At 48.3% G+C, this 22,642-nt stretch overlaps 1 protein-coding gene and 1 long non-coding RNA gene across 2 annotated transcripts in view; both read right to left on the bottom strand.

The window, feature by feature from the left end:
- ATP6V0D1 (ATPase H+ transporting V0 subunit d1) overlaps nt 1-22,642 on the bottom strand; it is a 95,831-nt gene that overhangs the window by 48,209 nt on the left and 24,980 nt on the right. The window contains exon 2 of the mRNA XM_048870592.2: nt 727-898. Coding sequence (XP_048726549.1) covers nt 727-898 — 172 coding nt within the window. The remainder of the gene's footprint in view (nt 1-726; nt 899-22,642) is intronic.
- Nucleotides 2,535-4,971, bottom strand: LOC125645285 (uncharacterized). The gene is made up of 3 exons (XR_007359275.2): nt 4,823-4,971; nt 4,235-4,319; nt 2,535-2,891 (listed from the first exon to the last, which is right to left on the bottom strand). It is a non-coding gene; the product is annotated as an uncharacterized LOC125645285 (long non-coding RNA).

Genomic DNA, 22,642 nt, shown 5'->3' with positions numbered 1-22,642 from the left:
ATAGAATTGTGTGTTTTGAAAGTTGCCACCTTCTGCCTGATCATGTGAATGAACTAATGAGCATATCAGCTGAAGGAATGGAAGTATCTGACACACGAGAAGCCACCAAAATTGAATGAATTGTATTCAAGAAGTTCATTAACAGAGTTGTGCAAAATTATAACAAGAAACCAAGAAGGATGTAGACGTAGTGCTTCATAGAAGTCTTGAGTAGCCAACTTTAATTTGTGTGATGATTTTAAAATCTAATAAAATGGTCATGAAATATTTTTCAGTTTTTACTATGGTGCCATACAGTCCACCTTCACCCTCACGGTCTCACCCCTCATCGGCCCTGACCTCCCCACTGCCCCATAAATTTGAAACCCCCCCCATTTCAATTCCTGGGGAAAAATACTGCTAGCATGGCAGCTCCTTGGGTTTATTTTAAACTAGAAGATCTCAATGCTCATGGAAAACTTCAAAAAGGAAGACTAAATCAGTCTGTACTGAAGCAGATCTTGGCAGTTGTGTTAGCCAGGAGAGACACCTGGAGAATCTTTGGAGTGGAAGCCTTTTGAATACACATCTGCCCAAGACACTGTGCAGCCGACGAGGATGCTGTCAGCAGGATCCCAGGGCAATTTCACTCACAAACTTGCAAGCCTAGAGCGGTTATGTCCATCAGGGGAGAAAGACTCAGCAAAGTCTGCTTCCAAGTGCTACTGTGGAGCAGCTCGTACTTACGTGATGAAGTCCAGGAAACTCGCCAATGGCTCATACGCGTGGTTCCTCATGTGACGAAACTCCACCACCATCTTCTCCTTCAACTTGTCATCTATGACAGACACAGTAAGGGGGGAGGCTTCGTTGGCCAGGAAGTTCCCATAATCCGTGCTCTGGAGGTGCAGCTTCAAATCTGAAAAGCAGAAACCACTATTCAGGAAATTTTTATTTTGAACTATTATGGAAAGGAAAAGATCCAGCGAACACTGTGCTTTGATCTGAGCATTCCCCCCTTACACTGGCACACAGTGACACCTGCTGCTCAGAGAGACACCTCTGCTTTTGTATTTTGTAATTCAGCTCATTGTAATTCCTGCCAAATGCAAATCCAAGCCCAGGAAGAGGCCAGCCATTTATCTTAGTCCCAACTTTGTTTTCCTCAAGCAATGCCCTCCTCCTCTACCCTAGAAAAAAATTCAGATGTCTCAAGCATGTTTGTCCTCTCTCTCCTTAACAATTTAAATTTGCACCCCCATGTTTACAGTCCTGCATGCTGGTGATCTGCCTGAGTTTGAGGGCTACTCTCATTCTTAGAGCTGTGTCAACAAGCACATCCGACATCTGAAAACCAAGCGCTTTATTGTGCCCAGCAGTGCTTTGGTCTCAGGCTTCACTGCAGGCCCTGCCTCAGTGAGTTTTTAGCAGGGAGAAGTAGTCAGGATCTCATGTGGCTTAGACACAGTTATGATGAAAAATCATAGAATAACAGAGTTGGAAGGGACCTCTGGAGGCCATCTAGTCCAACCCCCTGCCCAGAGCAGGACCAATCCCAACTAAATCATCCCAGCCAGGGCTTTGTCAAGCCTGACCTTAAAAACTTCTAAGGAAGGGGATTCCACCACCTCCCTAGGTAACGCATTCCAGTGTTTCACCACCCTCCGAGTGAAAAAGTTTTTCCTAATATCCAACCTAAACCTCCCCCACTGCAACTTGAGACCATTACTCCTTGTCCTGTCATCTGCTATCACCGAGAATAATCTAGATCCATCCTCTTTGGATGCACCTTTCAGGTAGTTGAAAGCAGCTATCAAATCCCCCCTCATTCTTCTCTTCCGCAGACTAAACAATCCCAGTTCCCTCAGCCTCTCCTCATAACTCATGTGTTCCAGTCCCCTAATCATTTTTGTTGCCCTTCACTGGACTCTCTCCAATTTTTCCACATCCTTCTTGTAGTGTGGGGCCCAAAACTGGACACAGTACTCCAGATGAGGCCTCACCAATGTCGAATAGAGGGGAACGATCACGTCCCTCGATCTGCTGGCAGTGACCCTACTTATACATCCCAAAATGCCATTGGCCTTCTTGGCAACAAAGGCACACTGTTGACTCATATCCAGCTTCTAGTCCACTGTCACCCCTAGGTCCTTGTCTGCAGAACTGCTGCCTAGCCATTCGGTCCCTAGTCTGTAGCGGTGCATTGGATTCTTCCGTTCTAAGCGCAGGACTCTGCACTTGTCCTTGTTGAACCTCATCAGATTTCTTTTGGCCCAATCCTCCAATTTGTCTGGGTCCCTCTGTATCCTATCCCTACCCTCCAGCGTATCTACCACTCCTCCCAGTTTAGTGTCATCCGCAAACTTGCTGAGGGTGCAATCCACACCATCCTCCAGATCATTAATGAAGATATTGAACAAAACTGGCCCGAGGACCGACCCTTGGGGCACTCTGCTAGATACCAGCTGCCAACTAGACATGGAGCCATTGGTCACTACCCAATGAGCCCAACAATCTAGCCAACTTTCTACCCACCTTCTGGTGCATCCATCCAGCCCATACTTCTTTAACTTGCTGACAAGAATACTGTGGGAGACCGTGTCAAAAGATTTGCTAAAGTCGAGGAATAACACGTCCACTGCAAAGGATACATGTGTCAAGAGGCACGTGTTTGCTCTGTGCATGGTGCCTTTTACAGATCAAGACACCAATTTTGGAACCCAGAGCACCACCTTGGGAGTTTCAGAATCTCATGAAGTGGCAGCAAAGTCAGTTTGGTTTTGCAAGCAGGTACTGGTCAGCAACTGGATTTGAGTAATACAATACACCATGGTAAAGTCAAGTCTTATGTCCAGGGTCAGAGATGGAGCTGGTGAAGAGGAATAGAAGGTGTTTCCTTGGGGAGGGAATGCCTAGTACGAGAGAGTAAGGAAAATCTGAACAATAAAGCAAGCAAACAAGTTGACTCCAAGTCCAGACACCAGTTCTGTTCCTCAGTTCCCCCTGCAATGTCAGCTGACCCACTGCAAGCTGCATTGCTGGCCATTGGATAACCCCAATGTGACAAACTCTCTCCTTTGTCAAGATATACCCTTCTTGCTCAAGTAAGATTTGTAATGCATCTCCATGGGCTGTAACTGAACCCAAAAATGTTAAGTCATTTAGAATCATTTATTTATCAAAGGGTTACAAGCTGCTCTAGTACATAGTGTTCTTCTGCCTTCAGCTTCATCTTGTCAGAGCATTAGTGAGGCAAGCCAATTCTCCTAGGGATTCAAGGGGCTTGAGGTGGAAAGGGATAGGCAGGGAAGTTTAGTTGAACCAGATGCTACCCAAAAACCTCTTCCTGATTTCTTGGAATCCGAAGTGTTTGAGCCACTCTTGCCCTACCACTGAATTGTGTAACAACTTCAGCTTTACACCAAGAATAAGAGTAGGTACCAAGGTTGGGGGCATATCCATCACCACTGGACAGACTCAGAAATGAGCTAAGTACATCTAAGGGCCTGATTTTGCTAAACTGTGCCCTTAACCTGTAGGCATAGTTACAGCCAACTGCACACGCAGTTACTCCACTACACCACCGTCAGAGGAAAGTTATCACCAGACAGCATTCAATGGAGCATACATCAAGCGGATTAAAAAAAAACAAAAAAAACAGCCGATGGAGCTCAAAGTAATTTTAAAAGGAGAATACTAATCCACTGAAAGCATTTTCAGAGGGGGTCTGGCGGGGAACTGTTCTTGTCCCAGTGCTATTCCACATCACTGATAAAGATACTGAAGAAAATATGAAGTCCCTGCTAGTAAATTTTACAGATTGCACATTAGTGGAGCAGTAAATATGGACAGATCATTTCTACCAGTCTGGATGGCTTGGTAAAATGGGTCCATTTGAATATTTTAACAACGCAAAATGCAAAATTTAAAAATAGAGAATATAGATTTCACATACAGGAAGGGAGACTATATCCCGGAAAGCAAAGACTCAAAGGGACTTGGTGGTTATGGTAGAAACCAACCAAACTTGAGCCATGGCATCACGGAGTGCCAAAAAGATTAACAGTCTTTGGACATATTAGCAGGGGAATCTCAAGTAAGGTAAGGAAGAGGTGATATTACCTTTGCAGACAGCACTGATAATGCCATTACTGGATACTCTGTCCAGTTCTGGTGCCCAAACAAAGACTATTATGTTAGAAAAAAAGGGTTCAGAGAAGAGCCACAAGAATGATTTGAGGTCTGGAAAACCTACCTTACAGTGATTGAGCTCCTTGAGTCTATTTAGTTTATCCAAGAAAAGGATAAGAGGTGCTTGACCATGGTCTGCAAGTAGTTACCTGGAGAGAAGATTTCTGACAGTGAAGGGCTCTCAGCTAACAAACGGAACAAGAGCCAATGATTGGAAAATTCAGCTAAATTAAGGTACAATTTAACTAGGGATGAGGTGGATTCTCCATGATTTAATCTTTTAGAAAGATATCTAATGTTAAATTAAAGATATGATGTCTGCATCAAACCCATAAGAATGGCCAAACTGAGTCACACCAATGATTTAGCTAGCTCAGTATCTTGCCTTCTGGCAGTGGGCAACACCAGATGCTTCAGAGGGAGTGAACAGAACAGGGCATTGAACAACATGATCCATCACCTGTTGTCCAGTCCCAGCTTCTGCACTGTACAGGTCAGACTAGATAATGGTCCCCTCTATTAATTTAGCTGTCCATTAGCATGTGCCTTTGAAAACTCGTGGCAATCAAGGGAGGTCCTGGACAATTGGAATAAGACAAATATAGAGCCCATCTTTAAAAAAAGGGAAGGAGGAGGATCCGGGGAAACTCACCTCAGTCCCTGGAAAAATCATGGAGCAAGTCCTCAAAGAATCCATTTTGAAGCACTTGGAGGAGCGGAAGGTGATCAGGAACAGTCAACATGGATTCACCAAGGGCAAGTCATGCCTGACCAACCTGATTGCCTTCTGTGATGAGATAACAGGCTCTATGGATATGGGGAAAGTGGTGAAGGTGATATATCTTGACTTTAGCAAAGCTTTTGATACCGTCTCCCACAGTATCCTTGCCAGCAAGTTAAAGAAGTATGGGCTGGATGAATGGACTATAAGGTGGACAGAAAGATGGCTAGCTTGTTGGGCTCAACGAGTAGTGATCAATGGCTCAATGTCTAGTTGGCAGCCAGTATCAAGCAGAGTGCCCCAAGGGTCGGTCCTCGGGCCGGTTTTATTCAACATATGGATATATTTATATTCAACACAGAATATCAGGGTTGGAAGGGACTTAAGGAGGTCATCTAGTCCAACCCCCTGCTCAAAGCAGGGCCAATCCCCAATTTTTTCCCCAGAACCCTAAATGGCCCCCTCAAGGACTGAACTCATAACCCTGGGTGAAGCAGGCCAATGCTCAAACCACTGAGCTATCCCTCCCCCCCACTTTATTAATTATGTGGATGATGCGCTGGATTGCACCCTCATCAAGTTTGCAGATGACACTAAGCTGGAGGGAAGAAGTAGATACACTGGATGGTAGGGATAGGGTCCAGAGTGACCTAGACAAATTGGAGGATCGGGCCAAAAGAAACCTGATGAGGTTCAACAAGGACAAGTGTGGAGTCCTGCACTTAGGACGGAAGAATCTCATGCACTGCTACAGGCTGGGGACCGACGGGCTAAGCAGCAGTTCTGCAGAAAATGACCTGGGGATTACAGTGGACGAGAAGCTGGATATGAGTCAACAGTGTGCCCTTTTTGCCAAGAAGGCAAACAGTATATTTGGCTACATTGGTAGGAGTGTTGCCAGTAGATCGAGGGAAATGATTATTCCACTCTATTAGGCACGGGTGAGGCCACATCTGGAGTATTGCGTCCAGTTTTGGGTCTCCCACTACAGAAGGGATCTGGACAAATTGGAGAGTCCAACAGAGGACAAAAAAATGATTAGGGAGATGGGGCACATGATTTACGAGGAGAGGCTGAGAGAACTGGGCTTGTTTAGTCTGCAGAAGAGAAGAGTGAGGGGGGGTTTGATAGCGGCCTTCAACTACCTGAAAGGGGGGGGTTCCAAAGAGGATGGAGCTCGGCTGTTCTCCGTTGCGGCAAATGACAGAACAAGGAGCAATGGTATCAAGTTGCAGTGGGGGAAGTCTAGTTTCGATATTAGGAAACACTATTTCACTAGAAGGGTGGTGAAGCACTGGAATGGGTTACCTAGGGAGGTGGTGGAATCTCCTTCCTTAAAGGTTTTGAAGGCCCGCCTTGACAAAGCCCTGGCTGGGATAATTTATTTGGGGATTGGTCCTGCTCTGAGCAGGGGGTGGGACTAGATGACCTCCTGAGGTCTCTTCCAACCCTGATAGTCTATGATTCTATGTGCTTTTACCCAGTTTGTGCTGTAATTACAGTAACTGCACATGCACAGTTTAGAATATTTAATAGGGACCCTTGTGTGGACTTCACGGGTGGGGAGAGAAGAGAAGCAGGCCGACTTGGTCTCTCTTCTCTTCGATACCTGTGGGTTCTAGGTTTCACCTGGAGATCAGCTCAAACACCAATGCCAGCAGGTACCATTCCTGCAGGCTCTGGGCTGAGAGCTGCTCTGTAAGGAACATGCTGTAAGTGTAGCATGTGGCCTCACTGTTCCTGTGCAGCCCCAGGCCTTATTTACTGCACCCTTGTCATACCCTGTTTGGAAGAGAATCATTAATTTCCTCCTGGGTTTTCCACGGCACTTGTCACTACGTCTGAGTGCTTCGCAAACACTAATCTATCTTCACCACACCACTCTGAGATGAGGGGGCAGAATTATCCCCACTTTACACATGGGGAACGGAGGCAGATTAAGGTCAAAAGTTTCCACTGATTTTGGTGCCCAATTTGAGATGCTTAAAATAAATGATTTTTTGGTGTACTGAGTGTCATATACCACTTATTATGGTCAACGCACCACTCTAGCTGACTTCAGCTGCGAGTGCTAAGCACTTCACAAGAAGCCACGGTGTAGAGACTTGCTTAGGACCACACAGGAAATCTGCGTCAGAGCCAGGGATAGAATCTAATTCTCCAGGGCATCGTTCAATTGAGTTAACAATGAGACTCTCCTTTCTTCCTGCATCCCCTGCCTCATTGACTACACACCTCCCAGTTTCTGCCCCAAATGTGGCAGGGGTCTTACAGATGACCCCACCTTTTACTGCACAGCCCTGATTCACCCCTACAGCAGCTCCACCCTGTGCACTGAATGAGGCAGGGACCCTGTGGAAATAGTTTGTGATAATGTAGTTGGATCGTGTCACGATGCACGCGCACAAGGGGACTGAGTTAAGGTAGCACAGGCAACTTGCGATCTGGCATCTCCTAACTTTTGAGTGCTTGTGTTTGCAACTTTCATGTTCTTTTAATGCAGGGGGGTTTGTGCAGTTTCCTAGGTTTTTAAGAAAACAAACTGAAAAAAACAAATTCCATCCCATCAACCCCCCCGCATGGTTCAACAGCAGGGTTAATCTATAGACCCACCGAACAGACCTCTGCCACCTGAGCTAATGGACTGATAGCAACAGAAGATTGTTACTCTCAAGATGGGCCAGCCCTAGAATGGGATGTGACAGACACTTTGCCATCATAAGATATCTGGGAAACCCCTGTGGCAGAAGAGAGGGGAGACTCAGGGATACTGTGTTCCATTCCAAGCTCTAGAAGGGAGTGTGCTCCAGTGGGCACAGACTTCTGCCCACTTCCAAGACCTCTTCTGCAGCAGCCCCTCCACCTTGTTACTGTCCCCTTTTCCTCACCACTGACCCTTACTGCACTCTCCTTCTCTGTGCCTACCTAGCCCCAGCCTCCACTCAGGAGGAGTATCCCAGTTCCCTTGTCCAGGCTCTTCACCCAGCCTCCCTCCTTTTTGTCCCAGGTTCTTTGCCCAGGCAGACCCACCTCTGACAAGGAGTTGGGATGCAGGGGTAGATCCGTTTCCTTCCCTCCAACCCCACCCTGGTTCCTAGTCCCAGTCTCCTTGTCTAGCTAGTCCCAGTCTCCTGGCCCCAGCTTCTCATCCAGTCTCAGTATTCCCGCCATCCCAGCAAACTGCCTCCAGTCCCCACCCTCATTTTCCCCCACTGGCTCCCAGTCGCTGGCGCTGGTCCACCAGGAACAAAACTTGCTTGGTTTGAAGTCCAAGCGAGTGTTGTCTTGGGCCCTGACATCGCTGGGCAAAGCTGGATGCCTAACTTGGCACCTCGTCTATGTTTCACTTGGCAGAGCACAGAGCAAACGTACCACAAGAGAGGGAAGGAAGAGGGGAGATTCCAGGAGCTCATGTTTTTTAAGCTGAATTGGTTTCAAGTACTTGGTAACCTTCCCACATGAAGAACCTAACAAGCTTGCTCCAAACTCACACAGTGAGCTCCTTCTCACAAGTCAGCGAACCCTCGTCTCAGGCACAAGCTAACAAGTCTTGGACAACCATCCTGCTTTTCCACTTCCCACAGGAAGGACTTGTTGCCTCTGCTCAGCCTCCCAGCTGCTTCACGCAGCAGTCTCAGTGGTAGAAACAGACAAGAACGTCACGCCCTTCCTAGTACTGGGAATATGGGGGGCTTGCCCAGAACACCGTCCCATCCTCCAGCTTCATCTTTGATGCTACTGGGACCAGACCCTTATCGCTGCTTAGCTATGCTGCTGACTGATACACTGATGCCCCTTTCAAGTCAAAGGATCCCTACACTGATACTTAGTTCTTTCCTGGAGGACCTGTCAGAATCCCGCCCCCATCCCCACATCCTTCAGTCCAGTGACAGATCACACAACTAGGCCCTGCTCATGGCCATAGTTGGAGGGAAGGGGTTAAGGGACATTGCCAAACTGCAAGCCCCAGTCAGGTGTGGAATTTGCAACCGCCTCCCACACACGACCCCATTGACCTGACTGGAGCTGCCCCCCCTCAAACACCGAAGTCAAACTACGCCTATGGCCCTGCTCCAGTGGCCAGCGTAAAGGCCACACCCACAGCAGTGCCTGTGGTGGCATATCTGCTACAATGTGCTCTCCCCTCTGCCCCGGGGAGCTAGAATCAGGCCCCTGAATACCATGTTAAAAGTACAGAAATACGTGGCCCAATTCTCAGAGGTGCTCACCATGCACTGCTCCCCCACAAAATCTCCAGGGGATCACCCAAAACAGGCAAGTCGGTTTGTCAGGGAATTTCTTGGTAAGGCATTAGCTGTGATTTCTGGGCCACATAAAGACACGCAGGGACCGCTGCACTATTAACTCCCAATAGGTACATTTTATTTGTATCAGCTTCGCTCAAATCTTGTTCAAGATAACAGATGAAGGAGCAGTACAAGCAGTAACCTCTGCCAAGCAACCTCTCAACTGGAAGGCTGCGAGGAAGCTTCCGTTAGCCGTTTGTTTGGACAATTCTGCATGGCCAGAGGTACTCAGAGGTACTCAGAGAGGCACTCGTTTCAGTGGAGCAAAAGCCAGCTGGAATTGGGAACACATTATGTAACACTGGAATGGATTTCTGTGAGAGGGGAGCCAGTCCAATAACTCTGGAAACTAGGAATCAATTTCAGCTGGGCTCCTCCGCTGCCTATGAATTAGTATCCAAGCAGATTAAGCACTCTCCCAGAGGCTGGATTGGACAAGGGCAGGATTGGACAAGGATTTGGGGAGGAGGAACCTGAATTTTGGCCAGGGCATCCACTTGGATCAAAGTAGTGCCTTTGCTCCTCCCCTGAGCATGTCCAGCTATGGCAGTGCCGCAAGTGCCGGAAAATTGCCATTTGTAAGAGTTCAACAACTTGTCAGAGACCTGCTCTTTTCTTTGCTGATCATCCCAGGCAGAGAGTATAATTAAAGACTGCCATAACATGCACACAAGAGAGCTGAATGATGGCTACTTTCAACCAAGCATTTCTCAACTTTTACATGTTTGACTGTATAACCCTGTAGTTATTTATATGTCATTTAAAACAAGTTGCGACAACAGCATGCTCAGCGCAGTAAGGAAACAGAGGAACCAGTCCTTGCCACATGGCGTTTGCAATCTACAGCAAGTATTTTGTGCTTACCTGTAGGATGGTTCTGTCATAGTCAGTCACCCATCAGTCTGAAGGAAACTACTGGATCACCACATTCACAGCTACTCATGGAGTCAGCTCACTGGGTCAAAGTTTAGCATCCAGCTGCTACCCAGACATATGCTCTCAACTTGCACTGTCCACCCCATATATAATGGCCACTGTTTGGATTTTCACTCAACAGTTGTCAGTGTTTGAGGACTTCAAACTGTCCCTGTTTAAGAAACTTCCAGGTAAGGACAAAATTGTCTTCTCATGCCCAGGTAATCTATCCATCTGAAACAGTCTACTGGGAATTAGCAAGGCCCTCCCAACTCAGAGGGAAAAGAATTAGGTTTTTTTAGACATTTCATGAAAGTTAAGGGAGGATTGTAGGCTGCAGTTTCATGGAAGAGCCAAGCAGAAGCCCAGGCTGTTGTCTTGCTGATTTCCTCATTGGATACATAACTTCTTTTAGGGTATGTCTACACTATGAAATTAGGTCAAATTTGTAGAAGTCGGTTTTGCAGAAAGCGGTTTTATACAGTTGATTGTGTCTCCCTCCACACAAGTGCTCTAAGTGCATGTAGTCGGCGGAGTGTGTCCACAGTACCGAGGCAACCGTCGACTTCCGGAGTATTGCACTGTGGGTGGATATCCCACAGTCCCCACAGTCTCCGCCGCCCATTTGAATTCTGGGTAGAAATCCCAGTGCCTGATGGGGCTAAAACATTGTCGCGGGTGGTTCTGGGTACATATCGTCAGGCACCCCTTCCCTCCCTCCCTCCCTCCATGAAAGCAATGGCAGACAATCATTTCACGCCTTTTTTCCTGAGTTACCTGTGCAGATGCCATACCACGGCAAGCATGGAGCCCACTCAGCTCACTGTCACCGTATGTCTCCTGGGTGCTGGCAGACGTGGTACTGCATTGCTACACAGCAGCAGCAGTTAATTGCCTTTTGGCAGCAGACAGTGCAGTATGACTGGTCATCGACGTAGTCCTGGGTGCTCTTTTAATCGGGCGCCTGGGCAAACATGGGAGTGACTCAGCCAGGTCATTTCCCTTGTTTCGTCTAGTGGTGATTCAGTCCTGCCGGCAGTGTGCTGTCTTTTAACCTCCAGCCAGCAGAAGATGATGGCTAGTCGTCATACTGCACAGTCTTCTGCCGAGCACCCAGGAGATGACGACGGCTAGTGGTCGTACTGCACAGTCTGCTGCCAGCAAGATGTATAAAGATAGATGAATTGGCTCAAAACAAGAAATAGACCAGATTTGTTTTGTATTCATTTTCTCCTCCCTCTCTCCTTCCCTCTGTGAAATCAATGGCCTGCTAAACCCAGTTTTGAGTTCTATCCTTGAGGTTTTGAGTTCTATCCTTGAGGGGGCCATTCAGTTTCTCGCAAAGACACCCCCTTTGTTGATTTTAATTCCCTGTAAGCCATGTCAGTCGCAACTCCCTCCATCAGGGCAACGGCAGACAATCGTTCCGTGCCTTTTTTCTGTGCAGACGCCATACCACGGCAAGCATGGAGCCCGCTCAGATCACTTTGGCAATCAGGAGCACATTAAACACCACGCGCATTATCCAGCAGTATATGCAGCACCAGAACCTGGCAAAGCGATACCGAGCGAGTAGGCAACGTCAGTGCGGTGACGTGAGTGATGAGGACATGGACACAGACTTCTCTCAAAGCAGGGGCCCTGGCAACATAGGCATCATGGTGCTAATGGGGCAGGTTCATGCTGTGGAACACCGATTCTGGGCTCGGGAAACAAGCACAGAGTGGTGGGACCGCATAGTGTTGCGGGTCTGGGATGATTCCCAGTGGTTGCGAAACTTTCACATGCGTAAGGGCACTTTCATGGAACTTTGTGACTTGCTTTCCCCTGCCCTGAGGCACAAGAATACCAAGATGAGAGCAGCCCTCACAGTTGAGAAGCGAGTGGCAATAGCCCTGTGGAAGCTTGCAACGCCAGACAGCTACCGGGCAGTCGGGAATCAGTTTGGAGTGGGCAAATCTACTGTGGGGGCTGCTGTGATGCAAGTAGCCAAAGCAATCAAAGATCTGCTGATATCAAGGGTAGTGACCCTGGGAAATGTGCAGGTCATAGTGGATGACTTTGCTGCAATTGGATTCCCTAACTGTGTTGGGGCCATAGACGGAACCCATATCCCTATCTTGGCACCGGAGCACCAAGCCGGCGAGTACATAAACCGCAAGGGGTACTTTTCAATAGTGCTGCAAGCACTGGTGGATCACGACGGACGTTTCACCAACATCAACGTGGGATGACCGGGAAAGGTACATGACGCTCGCATCTTCAGGAACTCTGGTCTGTTTCAAAAGCTGCAAGAAGGGACTTTATTCCCAGACCAGAAAATAACTGTTGGGGACGTTGAAATGCCTATATGTATCCTTGGGGACCCAGCCTACCCCTTAATGCCATGGCTCATGAAGCCATACACAGGCAGCCTGGACAGTAGTCAGTAGCTGTTCAACTACAGGCTGAGCAAGTGCAGAATGCTGGTAGAATGTGCATTTGGACGTTTAAAAGCACGCTGGCGCAGCTTACTGACTCAGTTAGACCTCAGCGAAACCAATATTCCCACTGTTATTACTGCTTGCTGTGCGCTCCACGATATCTGTGAGAGTAAGGGGCAGAAGTTAATGGCGGGGTGGGAGGTTGAGGCAAATCGCCTGGCTGCTGGTTTCGCACAGCCAGACACCAGGGCGGTTAGAAGAGCACAGGAGGGTGCGGTGCGCATCAGAGAAGCTTTGAAAACCAGTTTCATGACTGGACAGGCTACGGTGTGAAAGTTCTGTTTGTTTCTCCATGATGAAACCCACCACCCCTTGGTTCACTCTACTTCCCTGTAAGCTAAACACCCTCCCCTCCTCCCTTCGATCACCGCTTGCAGAGGCAATAAAGTCATTGTTGCTTCACATTCATGCATTCATCAAACAAATAGGGGGATAACTACCACGGTAGCCCAGGAGGGGTGGTGGAGGACGGAAGAACAAGGCCACACAGCACTTTAAAAGTTTAAAACTTATTGAATGCCAGACTTCGGTTGCTTGGGCAATCCTCTGGGGTGGAATGGCTGGAGGCCTCCCCACCGCGTTCTTGGGCTTCTGGGTGAGGAGGCTATGGAACTTGGGGAGGAGGGCAGTTGGTTACACAGGGGCTGTAGCGGCGGTCTGTGCTCCTGCCACCTTTCCTGCAGCTCAACCATACGCTGAAGCATATTGGTTTGATCCTCCAGCAGCCTCAGCATTGAATCCTGCCTCCTCTCATGACGCTGCCGCCACCTTTCAGCTTCAGCCCTCTCTTCAGCCAGCCACCTCTCCTCCCGGTCATATTGTGCTTTCCTGCACTCTGACATTGTCTGCCTCCACGCATTCGTCTGTGCTCTGTCAGTGTGGGAGGACAGCATGAGCTCAGAGAGCATTTCATCACAAGTGCGTTTTTTTCGCCTTCTAATCTTCACTAGCCTCTGGGAAGGAGAAGATCCTGTGATACTTGAAACACATGCAGCTGGTGGAGAAAAAAAGAGGCAGTGGTATTTAAAAAGACATTTTCTAGAACAATGGCTACGCTCTTTCACAGTAAACCTTGCTGTTAACATTACATACACAGCTGTGTGCTTTCGTTCCAAGGTTGCATTTTGCCTCCCCCCACCATGTGGCTAGCCCCTCCCCCCTTCCGCCCCCCATGGCTAACAGTGGGGAACATTTCTGTTCAGCCACAGGCAAAAAGCCCAGCAGGAACGGGCACCTCTGAATGTCCCATTAAGAAAAGCACCCTATTTCAACCAGGTGACCATGAATGATATCACTCTCCTGAGGATAACAGAGAGATAAAGAACGGATGTTGTTTGAATGCCAGCAAACATACACTGCAATGCTTTGTTCTACAATGATTCCCGAGTACATGCTACTGGCCTGGTGTGGTAAAGTGTCCTACCATGGTGGGTGGAATAAGGCTGCCCTCCCCAGAAACCTTTTGCAAAGGCTTTGGAAGTACATCCAGGAGAGCCGCAAATGCCAGGGCAAATTAATCCTTTCACATGCTTGGTTTTAAACCATGTATAATATTTTAAAAGGTACACTCACCAGAGGTCCCTTCTCTTCCTGGTGGGTCCAGGAGGCAGCCTTGGGTGGGTTCGGGGGGACTGCCTCCAGGTCCAGGAGGAGAAACAGTTCCTGGCTGTCGGGAAAACCGGTTTCTCCGCTTGCTTGCTGTGAGCTATCTACAACTTCTTCATCATCAATCATCATCATCTTCCTTGTCCCCAAAACCTGCTTGTGTTGCCTCCATCTCCATTGAAGGAGTCAAACAACATGGCTGGGGTAGTGGTGGCTGAACCCCCTAAAATGGCATGCAGCTCATCACAGAAGCAGCATGTTTGGGGCTCTGACCGTTTGCCTCTCTGGCCAGAGAGGCCATTTGCCTCTCTGGTTTTCTGGTAGGCTTGCCTCAGCTCCTTAAGTTTCACATGGCATTGCCTCGGGTCCCTGTTATGGCCTCTGTCCTTATGCCCTGGGAGATTTTGACAAATGTTTTGGCATTTCGAAAACTGGAACGGAGTTCTGATAGCATGGATTCCTCTCCCCATACAGCGATCAGATCCCGTACCTCCCGTTCGGTCCATGCTGGAGCTCTTTTGCTATTCTGGGACTCCATCATGGTCACCTCTGCTGATGAGCTCTGCATGGTCACCGCTGCTGACGAGCTCTGGCCAGCGTGGCAAGCTGCAGGTGACCATGCAAACAGGAAACTGAAATTCAAAAGTTTGCGGGCCTTTTCCTGTCTACCTGGCCAGTGCATCTGAGTTGAGAGTGCTGTCCAGAGCGCTCACAATAGAGCACTCTGGGATAGCTCCCAGAGGCCAATACCATCTAATTGCATCCACAGTACCCCAAATTCGACCCGGCAAGGCCAATTTAAGCACTAATCCACTTGTCAGAGGTGGATTAAGGAAATCGATTTTAAGAGCCCTTTAAGTCGAAAAAAAGGGCTTCATCGTGTGGACGGGTGCAGGTTTACATTGATTTACCGCTGTTAAGTTCGACCTAAACTCCTAGTGTAGACCAGGGCTTAGAGTGGAAAGAGACCTTGACAAACATGCTTAAGAGACTGGGAAGAGATTTACCAGCCTTCCCATAAGATTGAACCATTGCTTCCTGGACCCATCAGGAGACAGCTATTTTAGAGCAAAGTTGCTAAATACCCAGCCCAGTGAAGGAGTTGTAGCCACATGCCATTAATTTTCTGCAGAATCTACACCTTCATTTACGTGTTTAGCCCTTCAGGTTGTGCAGCTACCCTTCCAAATGTGACCCGACTCGATACCGATGCATTGCCTTCCCACATTTTCGGATACTCCGAAGCAGTGATTCCAGGAGGTGAGCTCCCTGCCTCACGTTTGGGCATGCTGGAGTTTGGCTTAGTTCTCCACTGCCTCCATTTCCCCTTGGAAACTTCCCAGCTGGCATGAGCCTGTCAGGATCTTGCACAGAGCTTGCCCTTGGCCAGATTCCTAGATTAGTTCTGCCATCTCAGGGACACAAAAACTGGAGTGGTGACCTGACTATACCACGACTACCAGACTGTGACCCACCCAGTCAGAAAAGTGCAGGCACGGCAGCGCTCTAAACTGCATCCTGGCAGCAAACCATCCAGCTTACTGGATGGTGGGCCTGCCAGGCCTCTGTACCAGATATCAATGTAAAGTCTATGCCACTGTTTTCTTAGCCCACCATTTCGACCATGTCACCCAATCTCTACACATTCCCTCCACTGATTCCCTCTTCTCTAACACTTCAAACATAAGCTACTACTCTTCACTTTCAAGGCCCTTCATAGCCGGTCTCCAACCTACCTAGCATCTCTCATTCACTGCTGAGACGTCACCACCCGCCTCCCATCAGCCCACAACGAGGACACCAGCCTCCACTGCCCAATTCGGTTTTCAAGTAAGCACCTTTGTGCCTTCTCCCGTGGTTTCCCTCATGCTGGGGAGGAGCTTCTTGCAAATATCTACAAAGTTCCCACTCTATCTTCCTTCACAGCCCTCAACACTCCTTTGCATATTCCCCTCCCCACAACGTCTGTTTGTAGCCATCTGTGACTTAGATTGTCAGCCCTTTGGGGCAGGGACCGTCTTTGTGTGTTTCTACAGCAGCAAGCATAGCATGGTTCTGGTCCGGGAGCAGGGCTCCTAGGCACTGCCATAATACAAATGAACAAGAACCTCGACTCACTACTGGGCCACATGTAAAGTGGGCCCTGTCAAGATGTGTGGAAGTTCAGCTTTTATGATGGGCTTGCTCCAAAATCAATCACAAATCCAAAGAGCAATTCAAGTTCTGCAACAGATTGGAAGTGCCAACCCTCCTCCTGTTTGCACCATGACCCAGCAAGGGAGCTGTGCAGGTAGCAGCAGCCACTGCTAAGATCTTGGAGAAGCTCTGTGGAAGCAATGAATGGCAAAGGAGAGAGCTGCACCATGAGAGTGGTGCTCACCTCAGCTATGGACTGCAGGTCTCTAGAGTGCACAGGCTGTTCTTTGAGGTCTATAGATCGTATGAATTGCCTCCATCTGTGAGCAGACACCTCTTATTGCCAGGTTTACAAGAGACAGGCCCAGAACTGGGCTTAATTCCCCACTCTTTTTAGAGCCAGGAACTTATGCCCGAGCCCTTCTCCTGAGGTGAGAGGTGCAAATGCCATCAGAATTTTCCAAAAGGTGCTGAATACCATCCCAAAGCGCTGCCCACGTGATTTGGCTGACTGTCAGTGAGGAAACAGCGTAAGACATTAGTGAAGGGCATACAAACTGTGAGGCACCACGTTGTGATATGTCCAGCACACATTGGTCCTAGCTGGTTCTGACCCAGACTCAGCAGTAAGGTTTCAGCCTGTCCCCAACAGAAGAGGGAATCTAGGCCAACCAATTCCTGGAGGAGGGAGTTTCTCTAGCCCAGGGATACTCAGACTGAGGCTCCCAAGCTGCAAGCGGCTCTTTAATGGGTCTCCTGTGGCTCTTTGCAGCACATGCTATTAAAACACTCTGGTTTAATTATTAACCAATCAGGATGCTTCTACTATGTTATTAGCCAACCGTAGCTGATAAAACGATAATACTTGGTCAGTCATTTTGCTGTGTTCATAGAATCACAGAATATCAGGGTTGGAAGGGACCTCAGGAGGTCATCTAGTCCAACCCCCTGCTCAACGCAAACCAATCCCCAACTAAATCATCCCAGCCAGGGCTTTCTCAAGCCTGACCTTAAATACATCTAAGGAAGGAGATTCCACCACCTCCCTAGATAACCCATTCCAGTGTTTCACCACCCTCTGAGTGAAAAAGTTTTTCCTAATATCCAACCTAAACCTCCCCCACTGCAACTTGAGACCATTACTCCTTGTTCTGTCATCAGCTACCACTGAGAACAGTCTAGATCCATCCTCTTTAGAACCCCCTTGCAGGTAGTTGAAAGCAGCTATCAAATCCCCCCTCATTCTTCTCTTCTGTAGACTAAACAATCCCAGTTCCCTCAGCCTCTCCTCATAACTCACGTGTTCCAGTCCCCTAATCATTTTTGTTGCCCTCCGCTGGACTCTTTCCAATTTTTCCACATCCTTCTTGTAGTGTGGGGCCCAAAACTGGACACAGTACTCCAGATGAGGCCTCACCAGTGTCGAATAGAGGGGAACGATCATGTCCTTCAATCTGCTGGCAATGCCCCTACATATACATCCCAAAATGCCATTGGCCTTCTTGGCAACAAGGGCACACTGTTGACTCATATCCAACTTCTCATTCACTGTAACCCCTAGGTCCTTTTCTACAGAACTGCTGCCTAGCCATTCGGTCCCTAGTCTGTAGCGGTTCATGGGATTCTTCCGTCTTAAGTGCAGGACTCTGCACTTGTCCTTGTTGAACCTCAGATTTCTTTTGGCTGAATTCTCTAATTTGTCTAGTGCCCTCTGTACCCTATCCCTGCCCTCCAGCATATCTACCTCTCCTCCCAGTTTAGTGTCATCTGCAAACTTGCTGAGGGTGCAATCCACACCATCCTCCAGATCATTAATGAAGATATTAAACAAAACCGGCCCAAGGACCAACCCTTGGTGCACTCCACTTGATACTGGCTGCCAACTAGACATGGAGCCATTGATCATTACCCATTGAGCCCGACAATCTAGCCAGCTTTCTATCCACCTTATCATCCATTCATCCAGCCCATACTTCTTTAACTTGCTGGCAAGAATACTGTTGGAGACCATGTCAAATGCTTTGCTAAAGTCAAGGAACAACACGTCCACTGCTTTCCCCTCATCCACAGAACCAGTTGTCTCGTCACAGAAGGCAATTAGATTAGTCAGCCATGACTTGCCCTTGGTGAATCCATGCTGACTGTTCCTGATCACTTTTCTCTCCTCTAAGTGCTTCAGAATTGATTCCTTGAGGATCTGCTCCATGATTTTTCCAGGGACTGAGGTGAGGCTGACTGGCCTGTAGTTCCCAGGATCCTCCTCCTTCCCTTTTTTAAAGATGGGCACTACATTAGCCTTTTTCCAGTCGTCTGGGACCTCCCCCGATTGCCATGAGTTTTCAAAGATAATGGCCAATGGCTCTGCAATCACATCCGCCAACTCCTTTAGCACTCTTGGATGCAGCGCATCCGGCCCCATGGACTTGTGCTCGTCCAGCTTTTCTAAATAGTCCCGAACCACTTCTTTCTCCACAGAGGGCTGGTCACCTCCTCCCCATGCTCTGGGAGTGCAGTAGTCTGGGAGCTGACCTTGTTCATGAAGACAGAGGCAAAAAAAGCCCTGAATACATTAGCTTTTCCCACATCCTCTGTCACTAGGTTGCCTCCCTCATTCAGTAAGGGGCCCACACTTCCCTTGACTTTCTTCTTGTTGCTAACATACCTGAAGAAACCCTTCTTGTTACTCTTAACATCTCTTGCTAGCTGCAACTCCAGGCATGATTTGGCCTTCATGATTTCACCCCTGCATGCCCGAGCAATATTTTTTTTTACTCTTCTCTGGTCATTTGTCCAATCTTCCACTTCTTGTAAGCTTCTTTTGTGTGTTCAAGATCAGCAAGGATTTCACTGTTAAGCCAAGCTGGTCGCCTGCCATATTTATTATTCTTTCTACACATCGGGATGGTTTGTCCCTGTAACCTCAATAAGGATTCTTTACAATACAGCCAGCTCTCCTGGACTCCTTTCCCCCTCATGTTATTCTCCCAGGTGATCCTGCCCATCAGTTCCCTGCTCTCCTTTCTTCCCTGTGTCAGGATCCTGAACTTGACCATCTCATGGTCACTGCCTCCCAGGTTCCCATCCACTTTTGCTTCCCCTACTAATTCTTCCCGGTTTGTGAGCAGCAGGTCAAGAGCAGCTCTGCCCCTAGTTGGTTCCTCCAGCACTTGCACCAGGAAATTGTCCCCTACCCTTTCCAAAAGCTTCCTGGATTGTCTGTGCCCCACTGTATTGCTCTCCCAGCAGCTATCAGGGTGATTGAAGTCTCCCATGAGAACCAGGGCCTGCGATCTAGTAACTTCCATTAGTTGCCGGAAGAAAGCCTCGTCCACCTCATCCCCCTGATCCGGTGGTCTATAGCAGACTCCACCACCATTATGTGATAATACATAAATAATAAAGGACAATTCACATACCAGTAGCTCGTTTGGGGAATGCTAATTGCTAATTTGCCTCCTGAACGCAAGGTCTAAGCATCACTACTCTAGCCCCTCTGGAGCCTTTCCCTCCTGCGGTAAAGCACTTTCACACTCACATGTGCGCCAGGGAAGTGGCTTCTCTGACCCCCAACAACCCAAGTTCCCACCAGCCACTCTCCTTCAAGACTGCTTTATTGGCAGTGACACGTGGAGTGGAAAAGGAGCCAGAGATCCCCCATTTTTGGTGCCCTCTGGCTGGATACCAATCCAGAAGATGACTATGTGAGTTAAGGAAGGGGCAGCTGGAACAACCCTGAGATTAGCTTGCCACCACATAGAGCAGAAGCATGTTACACCTCCGATCAACCCAACATGCTAGCTACGGACAGAAGGTGAAGGGCTTTGGGGAGCACCACACTGAGCACGTTACAAGAACGGAACCACCCTCAGTCAAGGTTCATGAACTCCAGAACCGCAGGGACAGAGAAGCAGCACATAAGTACATGAATAAAGGGGAAGCTTAACTCTTCCACTGCCCCTCAGACGTAGAGAGCCCTCAGTGTGCAATGCCACAGGATGCTATAGACCCCAGCGATGGGAAAATTAGTCACCCCAGGCTCTCTAGACAATAACAGGATTCAGCACTCCAGTAAAAAGGAAGCACTGAGAGGACCACAAAGCAGTAGGACATTCTCCAGACAGATGCCCTCCAGGGCACCTACTTCTGGGAAGTGACTGACTTCATTCTTTTGTTAGAACTTGAATGCATCATGTTCATTCACTGCACAGTCAGGCCTTTGTATTTGTATCAACACTTGCTAGAGAGACAAGGTGGGTGAGGTAATATCTATTATTGGACCAACTTCTGTTGGTGAAAGAGACAAGCTACTGAGCTTATGCAGAGCTCTTCTTCAGGTCATTTGCTAGTTCATTAGCCCCACTGTCAGATGGGGGCATGTAACGACTAATTGCCTTTCAGAACCAACCCACAGCCAGCAGCACTCTGTTCACTAGCCAGTTATGGGTTCTCTGCACTTGGGGGTAAGTGATGGGGTAGGCCAACTACCAGGGACTGAGGGTGAAGATACCTTTACAGGGTGATGGACTGAGTAGGTCTACACTGCAATAAGAAACCCCCTGGCGGGGTCTCAGAGTCCAGGCTTCAGCCCAACTCCAAAATGGCTACACTGCCATTTTTAGCCCCACAGCCCAAGTCAGCTGACCAGGCTCCGAGACTCAGTACCGCAGGATTTTATTGCGGTTGACATATACCCTAAAGATCTGGGCACACTCCGCTTTAAGAAGGCACACTTCTGGCTCACATTTCCCACCAACTGGGTCACTGAAACAGAGGGACACCAGAGAAGTGTAGTCACTTATTTTTTCAGTTCACATTTGACAATGCTGTGTGCAACAGAGTCTATTTCTGCCCTGTTTACACGGGTCTTTCACACAGAAAGAAGGGAGAGGGATGTAGGGGAAGCAGTAATGCTAGGGTGACCAGGCGTCCCATTTTAGCCAGGACAGGGCCTTTTTTAAGCCCTGTTCCAATTGCCCTGACTTTTTTGGCAAAAGCAGGCATGTGTCCTATTTGCTCTCGCCAACTAACCCTTATCCAACCTCCTGCCCTCAGCCCCCTCCCACACTCTGTACCCCCTTCTGCACCCCAATCCCCTGCCCCGAGCCCCCTCCCGCACTCTGTACCCCCTTCTGCACCCCAACCCCCCACCCTGAGCCCCGGCCCATACTCCACACCCCCAACCCTGCCCTGAGCCCCCTCCTGCACCCCAATCCCCTGCCTTGAGCCCCTGAGCCCCCTGCAGCCCTACCCCCTTGCCTGAGCCCTCCCAATCTTGCTTTAAGATTAAACTCGATAAGTTTATGGAGGAGATGGTATGATGGGATAACATGGTTTTGGTAATTAAATGTTCATGGTAAATAGGCCCAATGGCCTGTGATGGGTTTTTAGATGGGGTAAGATCCAAGTTACCCGGGAAAGAATTTTCTGTAGTATCTGGCTGATGAATCTTGCCCATATGCTCAGGGTTTAGCTGATCGCCATATTTGGGGTCGGGAAGGAATTTTCCTCCAGGGTAGATTGGAAGGCCCTGGAGGTTTTTCGCCTTCCTCTGTAGCATGGGGCACGGGTCACTTGCTGGAGGATTCTCTGCTCCTTGAGGTCTTCAAACTACAATTTGAGGACTTCAATAGCACAGATATAGGTATGAGGTCTTTTTTAGGAGTGGTGGGTGAAATTCTGTGGCCTGCATTGTGCAGGAGGTCAGACTAGATGATCATAATGGTCCCTTTTGGCCTAAATATCTATGAATCTATGAAAATCAGCTGTTGCCACCAGCTAATTAAACAACGTGCACAAATCTCTTAAACACACAAATCCAAACCTGTTCTTTAAAAAAGTAAATTTTATTAATAGAAAAGAGAAAATACATCTGGGAACTTAGGCTTCTGCTAGATTTTAAACAACACAACTACAAGGATTAAGCATCAAGAATAGCTTTCCAGAGGTCCAGTTTAAAGGTTACAAGCAAAACAAAAGCACCTGGGGTTAACACAGAGGAATCCACAAGCCATAACGAAATAAAAGGGATAAATCTAATCGCATCTTCCTAGACATTCCCTGATCTACTTACATAGCTGGGGGTTTAGAGGAGTAGTTTCTAGGTATGATACTGATGATTTTTCATACCTGGCCCAAACTTCTCACAGCATAACTGCTCCCTGTCTGCCTCTCCCTGAGGGCAGACGGACAGACAAAAGGGGAGCCTTGTTTCAATTTTAAAAAGTTCTAGCCATCCCATTGGCTCTTTTGGCCAGGTGACCACTTACTTCTTTTTAACTGTGCATAGCAGGGAGACTTTTTAACCC

The sequence above is a fragment of the Caretta caretta genome, chromosome 12, assembly GCF_965140235.1.
Source record: "Caretta caretta isolate rCarCar2 chromosome 12, rCarCar1.hap1, whole genome shotgun sequence".
Classification (NCBI taxonomy): Eukaryota; Metazoa; Chordata; order Testudines; family Cheloniidae; genus Caretta; species Caretta caretta.
This window is presented reverse-complemented; position numbering and strand designations above follow the sequence as displayed.